This window comes from Drosophila subobscura, chromosome U (genome assembly GCF_008121235.1).
Source record: "Drosophila subobscura isolate 14011-0131.10 chromosome U, UCBerk_Dsub_1.0, whole genome shotgun sequence".
Classification (NCBI taxonomy): Eukaryota; Metazoa; Arthropoda; class Insecta; order Diptera; family Drosophilidae; genus Drosophila; species Drosophila subobscura.
In genome coordinates this window covers 10304458-10325522 of record NC_048534.1, presented here as the reverse complement: position 1 = coordinate 10325522, position 21065 = coordinate 10304458, and the positions used below count along the sequence as shown (strand labels likewise).

General features: G+C 44.0%; 5 protein-coding genes across 5 annotated transcripts; 2 read left to right on the top strand and 3 right to left on the bottom strand.

The window, feature by feature from the left end:
- Positions 1 to 2638: 2638 nt before the first annotated feature.
- LOC117902767 (BUB3-interacting and GLEBS motif-containing protein ZNF207) lies at positions 2639 to 10605 on the bottom strand. The gene is made up of 7 exons (XM_034814360.1): positions 10437 to 10605; positions 9929 to 10239; positions 9602 to 9863; positions 9054 to 9477; positions 7767 to 8141; positions 4987 to 5122; positions 2639 to 4928 (listed from the first exon to the last, which is right to left on the bottom strand). Exons 1-7 carry the CDS (start codon positions 10475 to 10477, stop codon positions 4789 to 4791), a joined length of 1689 nt encoding a protein of 562 aa, XP_034670251.1. The 5' UTR covers positions 10478 to 10605; the 3' UTR covers positions 2639 to 4788.
- Positions 10606 to 11099: 494 nt separating this feature from the next.
- On the top strand, positions 11100 to 11672 carry LOC117902768 (U6 snRNA-associated Sm-like protein LSm7). The gene is made up of 2 exons (XM_034814361.1): positions 11100 to 11208; positions 11270 to 11672. Exons 1-2 carry the CDS (start codon positions 11194 to 11196, stop codon positions 11585 to 11587), a joined length of 333 nt encoding a protein of 110 aa, XP_034670252.1. The 5' UTR covers positions 11100 to 11193; the 3' UTR covers positions 11588 to 11672.
- LOC117902766 lies at positions 11641 to 14495 on the bottom strand. The gene is made up of 4 exons (XM_034814358.1): positions 14297 to 14495; positions 12636 to 13374; positions 12050 to 12572; positions 11641 to 11986 (listed from the first exon to the last, which is right to left on the bottom strand). Exons 1-4 carry the CDS (start codon positions 14493 to 14495, stop codon positions 11708 to 11710), a joined length of 1740 nt encoding a protein of 579 aa, XP_034670249.1. The 3' UTR covers positions 11641 to 11707.
- An 814-nt stretch (positions 14496 to 15309) lies between these two features.
- Positions 15310 to 19976, top strand: LOC117900413 (structural maintenance of chromosomes protein 4). Its single transcript, XM_034810771.1, has 5 exons — positions 15310 to 16524; positions 16594 to 17218; positions 17285 to 17601; positions 17659 to 19342; positions 19406 to 19976. The coding sequence occupies exons 1-5, from the start codon at positions 15401 to 15403 to the stop codon at positions 19853 to 19855; spliced, it is 4200 nt and encodes a 1399-aa protein (XP_034666662.1). The 5' UTR covers positions 15310 to 15400; the 3' UTR covers positions 19856 to 19976.
- LOC117900414 (cytosolic Fe-S cluster assembly factor NUBP1 homolog) lies at positions 19880 to 20962 on the bottom strand. The gene has a single exon (XM_034810772.1). It carries the CDS (start codon positions 20890 to 20892, stop codon positions 19957 to 19959), a length of 936 nt encoding a protein of 311 aa, XP_034666663.1. The 5' UTR covers positions 20893 to 20962; the 3' UTR covers positions 19880 to 19956.
- Positions 20963 to 21065: the final 103 nt, after the last annotated feature.

Below are 21065 nucleotides of genomic sequence, written 5' to 3'. Positions count from 1 at the left end.
CGTCATCAATCAGTTTTGAGGGCTTTCCAGGTGCCATTTACGCAACAAAATAAAACAAAATGCGGCTTTGCATCCAGCGTGACTGGAGAGGCTGGTAAGTCACAGCTATAAGAAAAAGATACAGTCATGCGGGAATAGAAATTTGGAATGAAGGAAATAAGTACAGGTGCGATTATTACAGTTGAAAGATCTCCACACATTTCTTCAATGGCCTTAAGTCTTTTCCCAAGATAAACATTTCAGCCAATATTTGTTTTCATTTATTTGATTTATTAAAATTTCAATAAATTAATTTAAAAAGAATAGAACAATCAAAACATTAAACTAGAAATATTATCATTATGCAGTTTTGTTTTTGATTTTTTTTTTTAAGATTTTAAACAATTGCTTATATAAATTTGCGGTTTGTTTGTTGATTTGTTTTTGGTTTTTGTTTTATAGAAACATTTTTCGTACAAGATGTCTAAATATATGTTTTGTTTTCCTTACTTTACGCTTTACTTTCCATTTGCGTTACAACATTAAAAGTACATATGTACATATGTAAAAGTACATATGTAGGCAAACCTGTTGGTTTTTTTGTTTTGATTTTTTTGCATTTGCACTAAGTATAGTAGAGGCATTAGCTAGGTATTTGTGTGATTAATTGCCGAACGAACAGAAATGGATAAAGGGAAAAACAAATTTGTTATATTCCGTAAGCTTTAGTTAATAGTAAATGCAATAAAATCGTTTAAAGCTTATGAAAAATATAAACATTTGCAATTTATTAAATTTACTCAAAGATTATGTATGAATACAAAAACAAAAATAATCAACTTTGGCTGAAAGCTTAAAAGATCTTTGGCAAATGAAATTCTCTTTAAATTATGTTTAAAATTTATTTTCGGTTTTGGAACAGTTGTCGATCTTGTAATACTTTCCAAGCAAAAGTAGTTGCAACTATCAAAGCATTATTGATTATTTCGACTTGAAAAATGATTAAATAATCAACACTAAACAGAAGTTGTGGTAAACAAACATTATCATAGATCTCTTCTGAATCCTTTCACTTTCGGATGCTTTGAGAAATGGTGTTGGTCGAGGTGGTGGTTGGTGGTGATACTGCCCCTCCGGATTGTGTGGATTGTACAAGACGCTTATGTTATGCGATTCGGTCTGATATCAAAAGTTATAGCAATAGTTATATGCATGTGGAAAGAACGAAAGTGTATGGTGCAAGACAAGGACCGAAAAGTCCAACAGTTATCTCGATAACTGTGATGTGCCTTCGTTTCGGAGATAAAATATGCCAAAGGCAATTCAAAGTCCAGCACATCGCCTGCGTCCTTTATCGGGTGGGTGGTAGGCATACTCTTCACTCAGGGCATGCAGAACATAATCCAAAGATAGACATTTACCGTTTAACTATAGATATGGATAGAGAAATAGACAGAGAGAGAGAGAGAGAGACAAAGGACGGACGCAGGGGACTTTTCGCTCAGCAAAATTAATGTGACACGCTTTCAACTGAACCCAGCAGACATTTACGCCGTTGGTATGGGTGTTTTGTGGGGTTTTTAGTAATACAGTGACTGCAATTTGTTCAGCTACTCGCGTGTCGCCCAGCGCAAAGACAGACAGATTGGTGGACTATGTTAAGTTGTAATCATAATTTTCGGGTTTTCTTTTCGCAAAACACCTAAAGCCCATCAAAATTAATAACGAAAACTGGTAGCTTTTTGTTTTGTACTCTCATCAAACGAACGCGTGCATTGTATGTTGATAGTTTTACATTAAGAGCAATATATATAAATTAAATGACATCAAATAATCAATAATCTGAAAATGACCACCACCAGTTGACTAAAACTTGACTACAGTCGAGGAATGCAAACCAAATGGAACCAATTGTAAGTTCTTACCAAACTTTACCAACACATGTCTCAAAAATTAAAGCCACTTTGTTTCTCGGACTATTCTAATTGCTATCCACCCACCAGAAGCCCGTAGAACTTGACCCGCAAAACTCATGTTTAGCAGGTTGACTGCAGCAACTGCCTTGCCGACGCTTCACTTCTCGACACAATATAATTATATGTTTGGCTAAATAAATAAATCAATTTGTAAATTTTGCTAAATATTTTCCATTACCTAGTCAATAAATCAATTTTCTGCACAATGGATTTGCATTCCCGACCCTTAAAACAAGATAAATTGATAAGAGAAAAGCAACTCTACAAAATGAAATGCGGCCAGCAAATATTTACAGAGTCTTTTCAATAGGATTACCAGAGAAAGAGAGATATATTTATACTACAGATACGAGTAGAAACAAAGACTGTGTTCAAAGATGCGAGTTTAGTTTGTTGGTTGTGAGAATTGTACGTAATATTGCCACCAAATCTGGGAGTTTGTCTGTCTTGCATTGAGGTACTTTCGTCTGAAGCACGCCGTTCTAACACCGCAGGATGATCGAACCGGGCCAAACGAAATTGGATATGGCCGGCGATATCCCATCAACGGTGCGGCAAATTTGCCAGACCCCAAAGTCCAACATCAATTTTGCGCTAAACTGTCCCGAGTGAATGTGGGGGAGGGTGGAGATTCGGATTCACTCGATTTTCTAGGGCAGTTTTTCACTTGTCATTGCTGATGATTAAGTTACACGATATAGTTACAGTAATACATGTATTTATACATACATATAGATTGATTATGGTTTGGTTATAATTATATTATGTGTGTGTGTAGATAGACAAACAAGTTCGCATTAGTTTCGGGATGAGTGTGTTAGGGTAGGGTTTTGGTGCTCTTCAACGATTGAAGTGCTAAATTGTTCTAGCCTAGCGGGGTCTCGGGTATTCTATGATCTCTTCGGAGTGGGCAAAGGATTTCAATCTATGTATGTATGTGTATCATGCTGCTGTTTCCCATAAATACAGGAAAACTAAATGGAGCTAGGAGTTTCCAAGACTGCCAATAAACCAACTACTTATGCTAGCTAATATCGTGTCTAGTGATTATCGGATTAACAAAAGCCTGAGAGCCTACATGATGGGAGGGAGTACGCGTACTCGTACTCGTACTCGAGTATTTGTAGCTATATCATATTACTGTTATTGCAGCTGAATTTGTGGGGCAAGGAAGCTAAAGAATTTAGAACAGTTGGAAGAACAATACGATAACAACAAATTAAAAATGGTTCAAGATTAATATAGTTTTTTGTACTTGCTAACATGTGAATTATAATTTCAATAACTAGATGCCTCCTACATATAACTCTACTATCTATAATCTATAGTGGGTTGGGGTTGGGGGGTGTTGTTGTAGTTGTTTGTTTGTTGTTTAGTACCAACCATACCATAACCAAATGACTTAGGATAGTATAGTATTATAGATATCATAATAGTAATTGAAAGAAAAACAAATTTGAATGTAGATACCTGCTCTGATCTGTTGTCTGGCGCTCTCACACACACACCAAATAATGTGCATCAAACATATACATTTTGATGGCCAAAAATAACAGAAATTATACAAAGAGAGTTGAATATTTGTATATAAATATATATATAATTATATATACTATGTAGTGAAAGTTAAGACTTACTTTTTGTCAGCCAGAACTGAACGAACGAAGGTCTAGAGACAACATTTGGGGGGCCTGAACAAAGGAGTTTTTGTTTGTTTAACAGTAGTATAACAGTTTGTAGAGCATTGCACATGGACATAAGGATCGATAAACTATAATTTACGCACAAGTAACACAGAAAAAACAACACAAAAAATGCTGCTTATGGCTATTGTCAACATACCCAGGGCTTTGAGCGTTCAGGATTTTTTCTGTGTGTTTCTGAAGATTTTCTTTTGATTTTGCTTTTGCTTTTCGGTTTAAAATACATGATAAAACAATTTGAGTGTGTGTGGGTGGGCGTTTTTAAATAATATATGTATATGATCACTAAAACTAAAAAAAAGAAAGAGAATTTAAAAAAAAAATAGACAACATAGATAAAATGTCAACGATTAATATTCTGGTTATACAGATATATAGATACATATATAGAGAAAGAGATCTACAGCACAGCAAAATAGCTTCAGATGAAGGAGGTTTTTTTTAATAGTGTTTAACGGGGCGTATGTGTGTGTGTGCATGTTTGTGTCTGTGTGTTAGCAGTGTGTGTGTGTGTTTGTGGTTGTGTTATACAAAGAGCACAAATATTTATGTACATGTATTCATAGAGACATTGATTAAATCGGATTAGTGGAAAATGAAACAGTTTTGATCGCTTTGAAAAAACAACAGAAGCGAGGAGAGTGCATTAGATAAACCAAATATTTGTATATATAGAGATATATATATGACATCGACTGATTTACTACGCATAACCGCTGGTTAGTGGGTAGCTTGTGGGCATGATAGTTCTGTGTGTGTGTGCTGTTGGTGTGTGTTTGGTGTGTGTCTCAAAAACTGTTATACATTGAAAAAAGAACTTGACTTTGGTTGTAGTTTTTTAAAAAACTTGCTTGCTGACGACTGTTGACGACTGCTTTGCTTAGCTGTTGTTTGGTGTCATGTTGGTTTCAGCCAATAGCTGGCCAATGCTCTCCGCCTTATTCGTGAAACAGCAACGGCAGCGGTAGGCTCAACAATGGCGGCTGGTGATGCAGCGTTGCCGCTGGCCGTGGATATGGCCGCGGATGCTGCGCATGCAGATGCTGAGGATGTGGCTGCGGTTGTGATTGTAGTTGCGGTTGCGGCTGGGTTGCTGGCGCCTGCAACAGACCCGGCGCTGCGGGCAGACATCATCTGAATCGCGGCTGCATCATCTGCAGCATATTCGGATGACCCTGCAGCATAACGCCCATGCCAGGCATATGCATGGCGCCCGCAGGCAGTGCTCCATTGAATCCGGGCAATCCAATAGCCTGCATTGGCATTAAGCCTGAAAAGAGGAGATTAATTGTAGTGCATTCAGGAGATTGTTTGGTGTAACTACTTACCTGCCGGCATGCCGTGCAGACCCGGGCCCGCAGCAGCTCTCAACATATTCCCATCGATCAGGGCTCCATGTGGTCCAATAGCCATGGCCGGTCTCAGCATGGGTTGCATCAGTTGCATGTGCCCCGGCAGCGGCATCTGAACGGCACGGAGACAAAGATATAGAAGAGCATGAAACAAAAGATCGGGGATTAGTACTCTTGATTCTTGGCTCTACACATGGTCTATATTGAAGCCATTGTACACAAAATTAGCTAAGTTGTTATTAATTATGTTTGTTTTGGATTGTATATTGTTTTCAAGAGTATTAATAAGTTTGGTTTTTTGCGTACTTATTCAATAGATGGATAATAGGAGGAGTGAGTGTGTGTGTGTGTGTAGTGTGTGTGTTTGGTTTTGTTTGTGGGTTGAAAACGTTTTGTTGCATCGCATTACAAATGTATGATATAGAGCAGAGAGAGATATACATATATAGAGTAGAGTAGAGTAGAGTAGAATAGATCAGAGTAAGAGCAGACTCCTCTTCTCTTCTTCCGGCAAACAAATAATATACTTAATTTTGTTGTAAATTTAAAAAGAAAAAAGTACTTACAATTCGGAAACTGAACTGACGACGACGCAGTGGAGAGAGAGGAAGATTTTTGTTTTTGTTTTTTTTGTGGGACTACGGACCAAAGCTCAAATTAAAAATTCTTTCAACAAAGTATAAATCATATAGATAATTGCCTTGACTTCTCATTTGGGAAATTTCCATTTGTTTTACTAACCAGAGGCAGGGAGTCGAGTTCAAATTCCAATATCTTTGGGTTAGAAGTTAGGATTCGTAATTGTCTTATGATAGTTATACTATGTACGGATGGGTGGGTGGATGTGTGATCAGTTGGCAAAGGGAAAAGAAGGTCAGACCTCTACCATCAGTAAGCAATTAGTTTGCGCGCAAAACCAGATGAATGTGTGTGTTAGTTGGGATGGATCATAAGTATCATATGCTATGGGGTTATGTGTACACAGTACACAGACGTACAGAGATGCATGATAAAACATAAAAGAGCATATGACATACAGAGTACAATTTACAGATCAAAGAACATTTAGAGATTATGGCTTTTTTCTGGTATATTTTCTTTTTTTGTGGTTTGTATTCTCGAGGTAACAGATAGATATAGTAGAGAGACATATCAATGCGGTGTTTAGGTTTACTTTAATAGTATATATATGTGTGTGTGTGTGTATAGTTTGTGGATATGAATTAATCAATCAATCAACCAATCAATCAATCAATCATCAATCAATCAATTAAACCAACCAACGCAGCAACCATTACGACAAATTCAAAATTGTTTTTTTGTATTTTGTATTTTGTTTTTTTTTTTTTTTTTGGTTATAGAAATTATTGAAATGTACTTACATGGCTTGCAAAATAGTTTAAACATAACTCACTCTTCTCTCATTCTTTAATGATATTATTATTACTTTTGTTGATTGATTATTCTTTTTCTTTTCTTATTATTTTTTGTCTTTACTTGCAAGGCAGTACGTACTGGGGGATAATTGGAACTTTCGTTCTTGGACTGGGTGGGTTATCGTAGGGCATGGAGGGGTTATTAAAATTATGTTGAAATAGTATGCTAGTGTTGTGGAGGTAGACAGAGAGATAGAGTAGAGTAAGTACTTGCTTAGACTACATAATTTACTTGCATAAGTACGACTAAGTAAGATTATAATGGAGTTGTTTGGCTTTTACTTATCTTTTTGCATTTCGCACTCTTTCAATATTGCATTTTCTATGTTTGTTTTTTTTTTATGGTGGGACTGGGGGCTAAGTTGGAGTGATCAGGTGGGGGGAGGAGATAAACTTTTTTTGTTGTTGGTACAAAAACAATACATACTGTATAACACTTTTCGGGGGCCCTGCGCAACACTTGCAACTCTATGTTTTTCAACACTGAACTTCTGCACTGTACTGCAATTGTAACGGTAACTTTAACACATTTGTTTTTTAAGGTTTAGTTGTTGTTTTTTGTTATTTTTTACAATCTAATTATGTTTTTAGAATTTGATTTAGTGTAACGTTTGATATTAGTGACGGTTGAAATTCATTTCGATATTCGATATACGAGGTGTTTGCCAACATACAGTGTTGGTAAGCGTTTTAGCTCTCAGATTAGGATGTTAGATTCAGGAAATTATATCCGAGCGATGAAGCTTAGGAAGGATTTCGGATAATAAAAAGCGTCATGGCAGTAGCAGTAGGAATGAAGCAGAAATGTCAGCCACAAGAACACCTCGTATACCGCAATGTTTTGGATCTAGTTTATTTTTAAGATCCCAAGCAAATGATTTCAACAGCAGAAAATTAGTATAAGTTTGTGAGTGTAAGGAATGGGCCACTGTTTAATGTCTAGGCTATGGGCTAAAACCTAGAAATAATTCAATTTCTTGTGCATCGAAGATGTTTTCCCCCGAGATCATAATTTTTTGGTTGGATGAGCCCGGCTAAAATAAACATTTGCTAGTGTGTGATTGGCATATGATCTCTGCATAATAATGATAATGCTAGTGATGAAGCTCTAAGCTAAAAACATCTAATAAATTCGATTAACCCACTTAAGAATGCTGTCGTTGGCTTTTTGGCACCACCCTAGGACACAAGATCAGTTCTTTTCGTTTGTTTGTACAGATTGAGATTCTTAGCACTTGGGATTTGATTTTTGTTTAGTCAAGTTGATTCTTTCGTCTGGTTTGGCGCTGCATACGCACTAGCTGAGGATTAGAGACTTACCATTCCACATGCCGCGGCGGCCGCCGCTGCTGCAGCAGCGCCCGGATTGCCCGGCTGCCGCACAGCTTGTAAACGCTGAAGCATCACAGCTCGATTGATTTGATCCTGTTGCTGTTGCACCTGCTGCTGATGCTGCTGCTGGGCATGCTGTTGTACCGCCTGCTGCTGCTGTTGCTGGTGCTGTTGCTGCTGCTGGTGATGCTGTTGTACCGCCTGCTGTTGGGCAGCCACAGCATGGGCAACATGAGCTGCCTGCACCTGAGCGTTGACCACTGCTTGAGCTTGCGCCTGTGCCTGTGCCTGGGCTTGAGCTTGCGCCTGGGCCTGTGCTTGCGCCTGGACCTGAGCCTGTGCCACGGCCACAAATGCGGCGGTCTGTAAGTAAATTTAGGGAATTGATTTGAATTTGTCTCACAGTCCACATAGGGGGGGAATACCAACTCAAATTGAAATTAGAACATAAGAAAATTGTTGGACAGAACACAGAGAAGTTGCCAAACCCTCCTCAGTATGAACGAACATTAATTCGATTAAACAGAATATCAAATCAAGAAATTCCCAAATAATGGGATTCGATATGAGATTCGTTCAGGTTTATCTTTGCAAAATTCGAAATGCGAGATCTGTAGATGGTGGAGGACGAAAAATGGGACCAGGACATGAGGGTGGATCTTGTTTATAATTTTTTGTTTGCATTGCTGTTTGAAATCAAAGTACCTTAAGTGGTTAAATTGAAAACCGCCGTTTCATTTGTTTTGTTGCCATTAATTTGTTTGTTTAATTAAAAAATTGTACAGACATATATCATACTATATGCTAAAAAAAGTGATTTATCTTTTCTTGTGTTGTTTTTTTACTTGTTGTTTTTTTTTTTTGTATATTTTTTGTATTCCGTAATTGCTTGCGTTCGCTGTGGTCTCGTGTGAACGTAATATTCGCCTTCGCATTACTCGAAATTTGCAAAAATAATCATAATCGTAATTGTAACACAAATCGGGTTTTTCGTATTTATAAACATGATATAAAAAAAAGACGTTGTCCAACTTGGAAATAAATGGAATTCATTCAAAGAATGCAAACGAAACGCAAAATGCAGTCGGATCTCAAATGTAAGTTAAATTGTTATTCTGTTTTGTTTTTTAAGTGATTCGGAAGTTGTCTTTTTTGTACAGGTCCGTGTTTAGTCCGTTCGTTTGTTATCGGTCCTGTAATTTTTAAACGTCGGTTCTGTCTGTCGTCCGCTCATTTATATTGACTATGGTTTCTATAACTATGATAAGAACTCACTTCCTGGGCCTTCGAGATGGCTGTGGAGACAGCAATCGCATTTGCGGCGGCATGACTGCTGTTGCTACTGCTGCCTGTGGGCGATATTCCAGCCAGCGATGGAGGCGGCGGTGTGACGGGCATCGATGATGTGGACCCATTATTACTGGGGCTCTTTCTGTTGTGTGGATTCGCGATTACGGCCATGGCAGTGGCCAGACGCGCCTGATATTTGGGCTGTCGGGCGCGCAACTCTTCCAAACTTGAGTCCTCCGGCGGATGCATTATCTTTGTGCTAACAGCGGCCGTTTGTCCACCACCTGATGAGGCATTTGGAACTGGCGGACGGCTCTGTTGCTGTTGTGCATCGGGCGGGCCACTTGGTGGTGCACTTGATGCGCCACCAGCATGATTGGTGGTAGGTGGAGCACTTATGGTAGCATTACTTTACCAAAAATCAAACAAAAACAAGAATTAGTATGAAAGTTAATTCGCGACAGCCATGAAATAGGTCCCAATCGCCATTGGAGTCTATTTCGGGCCATGAATGTGGTGTATATGATTCCCACCTGTAAGCTGGAAACGTTGGCTTTTGCTGGGCCATGGCGGCAGCATGATGATGATGCGCCGCTGCTGCTGCAGCCGCTGCTGAGGTAGTGGCCATTGCAGCTGGAAACAGGGGACGCGGCGGCATCATGTGCGGCATCATAGGCACCGGGTAAGGAGGCAACGGCGGCATATGTGTCATCATTCCCATGCCATATTGCCCCAGCATATGCGGAGGCATCATATTCGGCGGCATCATCATGGGAGGGGGTACGCTCATGGAATCTGAAATGGATATTTCCCAATTTATAAACCCATTTTCTTATCATCTCGAATTTCACAACACTCACATTCAACTTTCTTTGCCTTTGCCACCGGCTCGTCATCGTCGGAATCTGATTTTCCGCCATTCTTTTGCTTCTCGTGATCCCGCAGATCCTCAACTGGTATTCCATCCATGCCGAATATTTCAATTTCAATATTTGAGCGATTGGGCAACGAGTTGGGAACTTTGTCCACCGTCTCCTTGTGCACTTGCATGCAGTGAATGGACAGACCAGGACCCGTGTACAGCTTTTTGTGGCATATGTGGCACTTGAAATGCTTGGCCTTTTGATGTTGCACCAGGATCTTTTCATCGTCGAACTCACGGTTGCAGTACCTGTTTCAAAATTAGTTAAGGAAATTGCCAAAATATGCGTGCCGCCCTCCCCCCCTTGTCAACACCATTATATAAATTTCTCCTGTGCGAGTGGTAGTTTGTATGTGTACATACAAATTTTTTTTTGCCCTCCCAGCCAGCGGCACGGCACGGCACATGCTGCGAAAACTATTGTTGTTTGTTTTTAAAAAGGATACCAGCACCAGGGTTTGGAGGCCTTCTTCTTCTTGCGACCCATGATTGTAAATTTGTTTTAAAGCACTTAAGTTCAACGATGCGCAGTGCCAATTCTTTAAAATTACAAAGTTCTTCAGCGAAAATTATTTTTGGTCGTGAGCGTGATAAAACAAAATGGAGTGCAGTGTGCCCACGGATTTATCGATACTGACCCTCATACATATACCGAAATATACGTAAGTTAACCTACGTAACTCCTGTCTCTCTCTGCACCACTATATTTATCTTTGTTAGCTTGTTTTCAGGACTTCCTTTTATTGAATTATGGTTAAATTAAAAATGTCAAATTTTAAAGCAAAGCGTGTAGAGTATGTTCTGTCATTGTTGCTGGTTGGCCAGGTTCCATTTATGAGTATGGCGTTTGTTTATTGTATTATTTTATATGCACGCTACCACAATCTGCCATTTATTTGAGATGGCTTTTAAATAGAGACTCTGTAGGTCTGCATTTATTGGAGTCTTGGACGACACATATATCATTAATTTTCTATGTGATAATCTTTTTTCCAGGGAATGTAAAATGTTGATTAATATATTGCAATAATGAAGACAATCGCATTCCAATTAACGGAACCACTTACGGTACACTCTTGCGTTTTTTGCTAATTTATGTTGTTGTTCAGTATATTATTGAGGTCATGCAGTATATTGTATCAATAAATCCGCGGTCACACTGAAAAGCATTTCGCAGGCCGGCAAAAAAAAAATTAACATAAAATGGCAGATAAAAAGGTAACAGGCGCCCTCAATTGGAAAATAATTTGACTTCACCAACATGTACGTCTCCTTCCAGGTGGGTGGAAACAATGACGGCAAGGAGAAACGCCGCAAGGAGTCGATTCTGGATCTCTCCAAATACCTGGAGAAACAGATCCGTGTGAAATTCGCGGGCGGCCGAGAAGCATCTGGGATACTCAAAGGCTACGACGCGCTGTTAAATTTAGTGCTGGACAACACAGTGGAGTATCTGCGCGACTCGGACGAGCCATACAAACTGACCGAGGATTCGACACGGAGTCTGGGCCTCGTGGTCTGTCGTGGCACAGCGTTGGTGCTCATCTGCCCCGCAGACGGCGTCGAGAGCATTGCCAATCCATTCATAACGCAATAGAAGTAGCTCCCCTACTGCCTAGGCTTAGTACAAAACTCTTGTGGAAAATCGGTTTAAATATATTTAGCGGCGACACATACATAAATTAAGTGCTTAAATCTAGAATTTCGTTAGCTGCCCTCAGTCCAGGCCAAATTCGTTTCGTATCCAGGGATACTGTGCGGGACACTCCATGCACGTGTAGAAGTAACGATCCTCCTGGAGCACTCTGCTGCGCACCTTGCACACATTGGGTATGTTGCAGACCTTTTCGTGTTCATCCAACTCCTTGGGCTGGCAGTGCCAAGCCTCAAACTGATGCATTTGATTGCTGGGCGTCGGATGACGCATCCACTGAATCGCCTGCTGATTGGTCACAAAATACACATCCGGCAGCTTTTGCAGATCATCGAGGAATTTCTAAGGAATAAGCACAAGTAAGATAAATCGCTGCGGCTATTTGTTATTCCACTTTATATTTACCAAAAATGCATTCAGATAGTCAATCTTTTTGAACCAAGTGGAGTGGAAATACAAGCCAAAGGGCGCTCGGTTGCTCAGGTAGTGACGCTTGAAGTTGTGCGTCAGCAGTCGGTAGATATCATCGCCACTTAGATGCGGCGGACAACTGTCCACCATGCCGCACATGTATTCCCCAGCTTCCAGTTGATTCATTACCAACTCCCAGATGCCTGGATAACTTCTCGATGGACAATTCTGATTGACGCCCGTGCAGGTGTGCGGCATTTTGTAGTCGAGAGTGTACGGCCACAGTGGGGGATTGGAGTGCGGTGCCACCATGGAGGCATCGTAGACGAAGCCAAATTCCTTCATCATCAGAAACTGACGATTCCAACCCACGCGCAGGAATGGCACACGCATGCCCCGTATCTCGTCCATGCGTACGGCAGCAAATTTGTTGATAATATTCGCCTGGCCCACCATCTCATCGAACCAATCCTCAATTGTGGCATTCTTGGACCACCACAGCTCGGGACCACGATGGCTGCAGGGGGATAAGAGGAGATTTTGGTAATAGTTTGGTAGGAACTTCCTGCTGGCAACTTACGTTACTGAATGCACAGCAATCTCGTGTCCATCGTTCCATAGTTTCTGCACATACTGATAATTGGTAAACGGATGCGACACATAGAAGGTGCCCTTGATGGGGCAACCATTCGGATTGCGACGATTCTGTGTGAACAGCACCTTGGAGAAGAGCTCCCAATTGTCATGATTGATGGCATCATCGAAGGTCAGCAATATCATCTGAGGTACAGTCTGCTTAGCGAGATTTCCCGGTATTTGTGTGCCATCCTTTGAGCAGAAACAATGCGGCAATTGGCACTTTCGCGAGTCGCACGCGCCAGCTGCATTCGGATCATGCTCCACATCGCACCAACCCTCATCGGAGCCATCCGGGCAATCCACGGAGCCATCGCAGAAGTACTCCTGCGGCAGACAAGTGCCATCGGCGCAGCCCAGCTGATACTCATCCGCACAATCGGCCATTTCCAGCAGCGGCTTGGGTGCCGGCGTCTCTGCGCTCACATCACAATTATCGACATTCGCCTTGAAGTCGCAGATCTGACGCACCACATCGAAGAGCAGTCCCTCGGAGCACTTGAATTCAAATACCTCACCATCGAGGCACAGGAAATACTTGGCACACTCGCTATTCGTCCAGATCTTGTGCACCGGTCTCTGCGGATTGCGATAGAAGCGTGCATCATGCATGCAACTGGCTGTGGAAGTCGAACGCCGATGACGACTGTGGTTGCTGCTGCTGCTGATTATTCCATCATTGTCTGCAAATTGGTGTGAGAGATCTTTGTGTAATTAACAAGGAAAACTAATTAATGCGTTGACCCAATTAGTAGCAGCCTCACGTCAACACCAAAAGTAGAGTTAGCCATTGACTGACTGACTGCAAGATTGCAGCAATACTCGTGCTCGCCATTGCACTGCTTGCACGCATTGGAATTGTGGCATGGGCGTTGCAGAGATTGTAGGGGGAGGAATAACGGTGCCAGCCAACACACACAGCGGACAACACACTCGAACGTTAGATGGTAAGGCAGTCATAAAGCAGTTGAAGTAAAGCGGATGCGTACATTTTTTTTGCGCGGCTCCCTCTGCCGCCTACACTGTGGCTATGGCTATGGTGTACCACAACATTGTAGCAGATAAATTGAAATGCGTTTGCATCATGAATTGACCAGGCCAGGCCAGGCCAATAGCAATAGCAATGGCCCGTAGCCGCACCAGATCGTAACTCAAGTCAGATTGGGCAAGCGACCAGCACACACACACACACACGCAGCAATGCAGATGCTAACTCAAGATATGTCTACTGCTGTACCGTAATCTAAGCCATCTGTGAGTCTATGCCTATGTGTGTGTGTGTGTGCTGCTCAGCTGCTGGGTTGCAGCGCATTTAGAAAGTAAATTTATCATTTTACTTTGCCATGGCAGCGGGTCAGGAAAATTTCAGCAACTGAACTGTCATTTGGGTTCAATGCACAGTCTTTTTGGGTGTTCGGGGAACCTGGCCCCGTCCAGACTTGGTTTGGCTCTATTCGTTATGCAACAGATCGACAACTTTCACACCCAATGTGCGCGGCGGCATGCGGCATGCCAAAATACAAAGAGAGAGACACGACACGACAGAGAGACACGCACCCAATCAAGAGGCTCGCTTCACACCCAAAACAAAAGTGGAGAAATTACCAATGCGCATAGCATCCAGCGACGACACGGTCGACATAATCAACAGCATAACAATGATAATGCTGGACAGAGCACTTAGTGGGAGTGGGTTGAAGTTTTGCATTGATAACGCCGCTCGGTGGCAACGTCGCTGGGCGGAAGCGACGACCTTGACTGTGAAACCAGTTTTGCAATTTAAATTTTCCCCCGGGCGCAGCATTTTGTTAGCTTAATTTCCAGTTTGCGTGTGTCCAATATTTGTTTCTGTGTTTCTGCTTGCGAGTGGAAAAACTAAGACCGCAGCACAACCGACCACCGGCGAATGAAACGTTTTGAAAGTGCGCCCGAGTTTGTTCCGCTACCGCCGCACAAAGCCAAAGCCGATGCCAATTTGTGACTGAAGTCTTGTGGGATGCAGGCCTGGCTATATATGTTTTTATATTTGGTCATTTCTCTTTATAGAGAGCGCCTTAGAGAAAGCTCTTTAGTCGGTTTCTCTCTCTCTCTTCAACATCTGAAAATCAGACAAGATATTTTAAATATACTAATTGGACAATAATTACATTATTAATTTTTCAATTATTTATAGTTGTACATATTTAGGGGCCTGTGGGGGATAATTTTTATTTTTTGCTTGTTTTAATTTTTATAAATTTGAATTAAAAGTTGAAAATAACGTTGCATTGAGGTGCTGCCAACTCGGTTAGATTTCTAATTAGTTGCAGGCATGATTCCTTGGGGGCGCTACCACGTCTGCGTGCCTCTAATAGCGTCATATCCTTATTTTAGTTTTGGTCATATTTAGCAATCAATCCAATAAAGATAAGTCATGAAAACTAGCCGATAATAGAATGTTTATTCGAATAAAAGTACAATTTTCGAGCTGAGAGTCTTAACTAGCTGGTAATATTAAACAGAAGATAAAAGTCGAGGAAAACGATTTAAGATTTGAGGTATATTTTGAAAATGAAAGTGTATATTTTGGTATATCTCCGTGTGTGTGTCGGTATATTTTATCTATAATTCCGCGGTCACACTGGTTTTAGCGTCCTAAATTGGCGCCTGAATTTCCTGTGAAGCATTATTTGTGTTATTGTCCAAAATAGAAGCTATAGAAGCAACAGGATGAGTCCCAGCACCGCCACTCCGAAAGCTGGTGGTGGACGCAAGAGTGGTCAATATAGGATGCCCCAGATGCAAGTACAGCAGCAATTGCGGGCCCAACAAGCAGCCGACGACGATGACGCCGTCATGGACGCCCTGGATGATGCGATGGTATGTGACGATGAGGAAGGCGGCACACGCATCGGGGATATATACATACCCCCACCGATACCGCCACACTGCTCCATGGAAAGCACCGGCCCACGGCTGATCATCAAAAAGATTGTGAATCGAAATTTCAAGAGCTACGCCAATGAGGTGACGCTGGGTCCGTTCCATCAGAGTTTTACGGCCATCATTGGACCCAATGGCAGCGGCAAGAGTAACGTCATCGATTCCATGATGTTCGTTTTCGGCTGCCGTGCCAATCGCATTCGCTGCAAGCGTGTCTCCACGCTCATACACAAATCCTCGCGATTTCCCGACCTACGCAGCTGCTCGGTGGCCGTGCACTTTGAGCAGATTGTGGACAAGGGCGACGGCACCTGCGAGACGGTAGCTGGCTCGGAAATAGCCGTCGAACGCACAGCCATGTCGGACAACACGTCGTACTATCAAATCAACGGACGTCGCGCACAGGTCAAGGATGTGGTGAAGCTGCTGAAGACACATCACGTGGACCTGGAGCACAATCGTTTCCTGATACTCCAGGGCGAGGTGGAGTCCATAGCCATGATGAAGCCGAAAGGTCTGACGGAGAACGAAACGGGCATGCTGGAGTACCTGGAGGACATTGTGGGCACCCAACGCTACAAACAGCCGCTGGATCAGATCAATCAGCGCGTGGATCAGCTCACCGACGATCGCACGGAGAAGCACAATCGCTGCAAGCTGGCCGAGCGTGACATGAAGGACCTCGAGCAGCCATTCAACGAGGCCGTGGAGTATCTGAAAAAGGAGAACGATTTGGTGCGCACAAAGTCTTGGGTCTACCAAAAGTCCATCAGCCTGAAGAAGATTTCCTTGGCGGAGCACACCAAGGAGCACGAGAAGTGCGCGGAGAAACTCAAAACACACGATGAGGCCACGAACGCGTTGAAGCAAGAACGCGCCGAGAAGGAGGAGATTATCAGAAAGGAAATTGAGTAAGAAATGAAGCAGCAGAAGCACAAAAGCATTTTCACACAGAAATCTCAACGTCTGCCATCTTTCAGAGCATTTGAAGCGCTCGTCAAGCAGCGGGATCAAGTCAAAAAGAAGCTGGTGAGCGCGGAGCGTGCCTGCACTGAGGTCCAGAGCACCATGGAGAACACCAACAAGCAGCGCAAAAAGGACAAGGCGCAGATTGAGAAGAACGAAAAGGAGCTGGAGGATTTGCGCACATTGCCGGAGAGAAATCAGCTGGAGATCGCGGAATGTAACAAGAAATTGGAACGCCTCGAGAAGGATAAAGTTGCGCTGAATGAAGAGCTGGAAAAACAATTGCACGAATTGAAGCAAAAAACGGAGCCGCTCACCGAGCAGCGCCTGAAGCTAAGCGACGAGCTGGTGGGGCTCAAGGGGCAGGTGAACTCCTCCAAGGCAGCGCTGCAGGTGCTCGAATCGGAGCTGCGAATGCTGAAGCAAGTGGAGACCACTGAGACCAGGAAATACGAATCGCTGATGAGCTCCTACCAGCAGTCGCAGCAGAGTCTCGAGGAGATGGTGGGCAAAGTGGGGCAGCTGAAGCAGGGCATACCCGAGATGAAAACGGAGATTGCCAGCAAGTCAGCGGAGGTGGAAAAGCTGACCAAGGAGGAGCGAAACTTGTCCACAAAATGCACAAAACTTAGGGATGAGGTGGGGCAATCTCCTAGCTCTTTTATGGTAGATCCAAGCTCACACTTTTTGCTTCTCTTCCCTTAGATCAACGAGCGCTCGCGCAACATGCAGTTCCAGCAATCGAACAACAGAGTTCTGGACTTTTTGATGCGTCAGAAAATGGAGGGCAAAATCCCCGGCATTCTAGGACGTCTCGGTAACTTGGGTGGCATCGATGCCAAGTATGATGTGGCCATTTCGACAGCGGCAGGCGGTCGCTTGGACAACATTGTGACGGAGAACTTCGACACAGCTTCGTTGTGCATTGCTGCCCTAAAGAAGCACAATGTGGGCAGGGCGACGTTCATTAGTTTGGAGAATATAAAGGATTTGAAGGCAGATTCCTGCAGCACAATTAATACGTAAGTTTGGTCTCTCATCCCCAATGATTTAAACTCTCAAACCTCTGCCATTTGCAGCCCCGAGAACGTTGCGCGCTTGTACGATTTGGTCAAGGTTGAGGATGATCGCGTGAGGGTCGCTTTCTACTTTGCGCTGCGGAACACGCTTGTCGCCACAGACCTCGAGCAGGGCACACGCATTGCCTATGGCAGGCAACGCTATCGGGTGGTCACGCTGCGTGGCGACATGATTGAGCTGACGGGCACAATGTCGGGCGGTGGCAAGACCGTCATTCGTGGCAAAATGGGCACCCAAGTGCAGACAAAGACTGCGGAGAGTGCAGACAGTTCGACCTCACAGACAGCCGCCCTGGAGGACATGCAAATCCAAGCGGAGGAGCTGCAAACGCGCATCAACTACTGCCAAGAGCAGCAGGGACGACTGGAGCGCGAAGTGCAGACCCTGCAGCAGACGGTGCAGCGGAATGAGGCGGAATACAAGCGCCTGGAGGTTAGCATCACATCGCTGGAGCAGCAGATGGCGAGTAATCTGAAGCAGTGCGACATGCAGCGACAAAAGATGCTGAAAAAGACCACGGACGAGGGTGCCGTCAAGTTGCTCGAGGAGCAAATAGAAACGGGCAAGCAGGAACTGGAGCAGGCGGTGTTCGCTGAGCAGGCAATGAGCAGCCAAATCGAAGAGATTCAAGCGCAGTACACGGCCCTGCGCGATGACAATGTGAAGCCGGTGGAGGCAAAGATCAAGAAAACAGCCACGCAAATTGAGAAATTATCTGCCAGTATACGCTCCATGAATGTGGCGCTGAGCACAGCGGAGCGGAACATTGAGAAGATCACCGAAAACAATAATAATCTGCGGGAGAACATAAAGACGGCGGAGGAGAAGCTGCGCGCGTTGAATGATCAGCGACAAAGGTTTCAGGAGCACAAGGAAGATCTGGAGAAGGCCGCGGAAGAGGCAGCCGAGGCCATAGACAATGCCAAGAGTCAGTCATCGGACTTGAAGAAACAAATCGACGAGCTCAGCAAGCAGGAGAATCAACGCAACATTGACCGCATCGAAATGGAGGCAAAAGTGCAGAGTGTAAAGGGCATAATTGATCGCATGGTCAATGTGGAAATACCTGGCTATCAGGCGAAACTAAAGCCGCTCAAGCTCAACGATATACCCGGCGAAACGGAGCCGTTGATGCCGCTGAAAGAACTCACCGAAGATGAACTCAATGCGGAGGCGCTGAGCGACATGCAGTACAAGGAAACGGTGCTCGAGGAGCAGCTGCAGAAGAAGCCAAACCTCAATTGCATCAAGGACTTCAATGAGAAGCGAAATGTTTACTTGGATCGCGTGCGCGTGCTCGAAGACATCACCTCAAAGCGTAACGAGATGCGCGACAAGTTCGAGGAGGTGCGCAAGCGTCGCTACAAGGAGTTCATGGATGGCTTTGGCATCATTACACACAAGCTCAAGGAAATGTATCAAATGATCACCCAAGGCGGCGATGCCGAGCTGGAGCTGGTCGACTCCATGGATCCATTCACGGAGGGCGTCAACTTCACCGTGCGGCCGCCCAAAAAAAGCTGGAAATATATTTCGAATCTCTCGGGCGGTGAGAAGACATTGTCCTCTTTGGCGCTGGTCTTTGCCCTGCATTACTACAAGCCCTCGCCGCTGTACTTTATGGATGAAATCGATGCAGCGTTGGATTTCAAGAATGTTTCCATTGTGGCGCATTACATAAAGGTGAGTGGCACCAAGCGGAGATCCGAAGAAGGTTTATCTTTAATTATCTTTCATTATTTATAGGAGCGCACGAAGAATGCTCAATTCATTATTGTGTCGCTGCGCGTGAACATGTTTGAGCTGGCCAACCATTTGGTGGGCATCTACAAGGTGAATGATTGCACGCAGAACATCACAATGCTGAATAAGCCGCCACAGCTGCCGGAGCAACCGCCGCGCATGGCCTGCACAATGGGTGCGACAATTGCTAGCAACTTAAATGCTGAAGAAAACACAACTTGCATGGAAAACACAATTATTCCACGAACCAGCAGCAACGTCGAGAATCCATTACAAGAGGAGCAGCCACAGGAGCGACAGCTGTCGACAGTGGGACCAGGCAGAGATACAACATTTGCACCACCCATAGAGAGTACCGCTATGTCACAGGCCATACAGGAAGCGAATGCCACCGGGAGATTAACCACAAACATGTCGCTAGAAAGCCCACCCAATTCGCCGCCCCAAGCGTAAGATAAGATGAACAAAAGTTACAAATATTGTGTGTCCCTGCGACATTTTAGACCTCCGATCAGAGTTATATATTAAGCATTAACAAACAAAAACAATTAAATCTAACTAAAGTTACTCATAATCTTTGAACAAATGCCCTCCAGGGCTTCTGTGGTGGCATTCTTAATGGATGTGATGTCCTCACCGGCATCACATGCCTTGGCTATGGCCGGATCAAGGGGCAGAGAGCCAAGCAGTGGCACTTCCATTTCCGCGCACATGGCGGCAGCTCCGCCGGTTTTGGCTGGAAAGATTTCGGAGCTGTGCCCGCAATGGCCACACCGGAAGCTGCTCATGTTCTCGATGACACCCACAATGGGTATGCGCTGCTTCTTGCAGAAATTGATCTCCTTGCGTACGTCCAGCAGTGCAACCTCCTGGGGAGTGGTCACAATTATGGCACGCACCGAGTCGGGTGCATTGTCATCTTTCAGATAGGAAACCACAGACAGATGCTCATCTGAGGTGCCGGGCGGTGTGTCCAGCAGCAGTAGATCCAAGTTTCCCCAGTCCACTTCGCTCAGGAACTGACGAATCATTCCATTCTTTTTTGGTCCACGCCATATGATGGCATCATCCACGGATCCCAGCAGAAATCCAATCGACATCAGGCACACATTGTCGTCTATGCCCACCGGTGACCAGCCCGATCCAGACTGATGCACATTCTCTCCCAGAGCTCCCATCAGACGCGGCTGCGATGGTCCGCAGATGTCAATGTCCAGCACACCGAAATTGCTGTCCGGACAACTCCTGGCCAGGTAGCGTGTCAGCAGGGTGGTCACTGTGCTCTTTCCCACTCCCCCTTTGCCGGAGAGGATCAGCAGCTTGTGTTTGACATCCTTCAGTGCAGCGGTTACCAGGGCCTTGCCCGGATCCTCGAGCTTCTTGTTCGGATCGCTGCATATGCTCTGGTTGGGACAGCCGGCACAGGCGCTCACCTGTCCAGCCTGCTCGCTCTCAACGCCTGGGCAATGTTCGGGAGGAGGAGCCTGCATTGCAATAGAAATTAATAACAAAAACAATAAATCTTGTGAAATTGTGAATGGAATGGTGTTTTGGTGTGCTCGCATTAGCATTAGGTTTGCACATAAGCGAGATTTTTTCAGCACATTTATTTTATTCAGTATATTTCGGTAGACTTTTGAGTGTTCAACGGCATATTTTATCG

What these genes read in the sequence shown, in the direction of transcription:
- LOC117900413 (XM_034810771.1), top strand. Translation starts at nt 15,401, where the DNA reads ATGAGTCCCAGCACCGCCACTCCGAAAGCTGGTGGTGGACGCAAGAGT. An exon ending in GCACAAAACTTAGGGATGAG is followed by an intron (nt 17,219 to 17,284) that starts GTGGGGCAATCT and finishes CTCTTCCCTTAG; the next exon opens with ATCAACGAGCGCTCGCGCAA. An exon ending in TCCTGCAGCACAATTAATAC is followed by an intron (nt 17,602 to 17,658) that starts GTAAGTTTGGTC and finishes TGCCATTTGCAG; the next exon opens with CCCCGAGAACGTTGCGCGCT.
- LOC117900414 (XM_034810772.1), bottom strand. Translation starts at nt 20,892, where the DNA reads ATGCAGGCTCCTCCTCCCGAACATTGCCCAGGCGTTGAGAGCGAGCAG.
- LOC117902766 (XM_034814358.1), bottom strand. Translation starts at nt 14,495, where the DNA reads ATGCTGCGCCCGGGGGAAAATTTAAATTGCAAAACTGGTTTCACAGTC. An exon ending in ATTGCTGTGCATTCAGTAAC is followed by an intron (nt 12,573 to 12,635) that starts GTAAGTTGCCAG and finishes ATCCCCCTGCAG; the next exon opens with CCATCGTGGTCCCGAGCTGT. An exon ending in ACTATCTGAATGCATTTTTG is followed by an intron (nt 11,987 to 12,049) that starts GTAAATATAAAG and finishes CTTATTCCTTAG; the next exon opens with AAATTCCTCGATGATCTGCA.
- LOC117902767 (XM_034814360.1), bottom strand. Translation starts at nt 10,477, where the DNA reads ATGGGTCGCAAGAAGAAGAAGGCCTCCAAACCCTGGTGCTG. An exon ending in CCATCTCGAAGGCCCAGGAA is followed by an intron (nt 8,142 to 9,053) that starts GTGAGTTCTTAT and finishes ATTTACTTACAG; the next exon opens with ACCGCCGCATTTGTGGCCGT. An exon ending in CCGCCGCGGCATGTGGAATG is followed by an intron (nt 5,123 to 7,766) that starts GTAAGTCTCTAA and finishes CGTGCCGTTCAG; the next exon opens with ATGCCGCTGCCGGGGCACAT.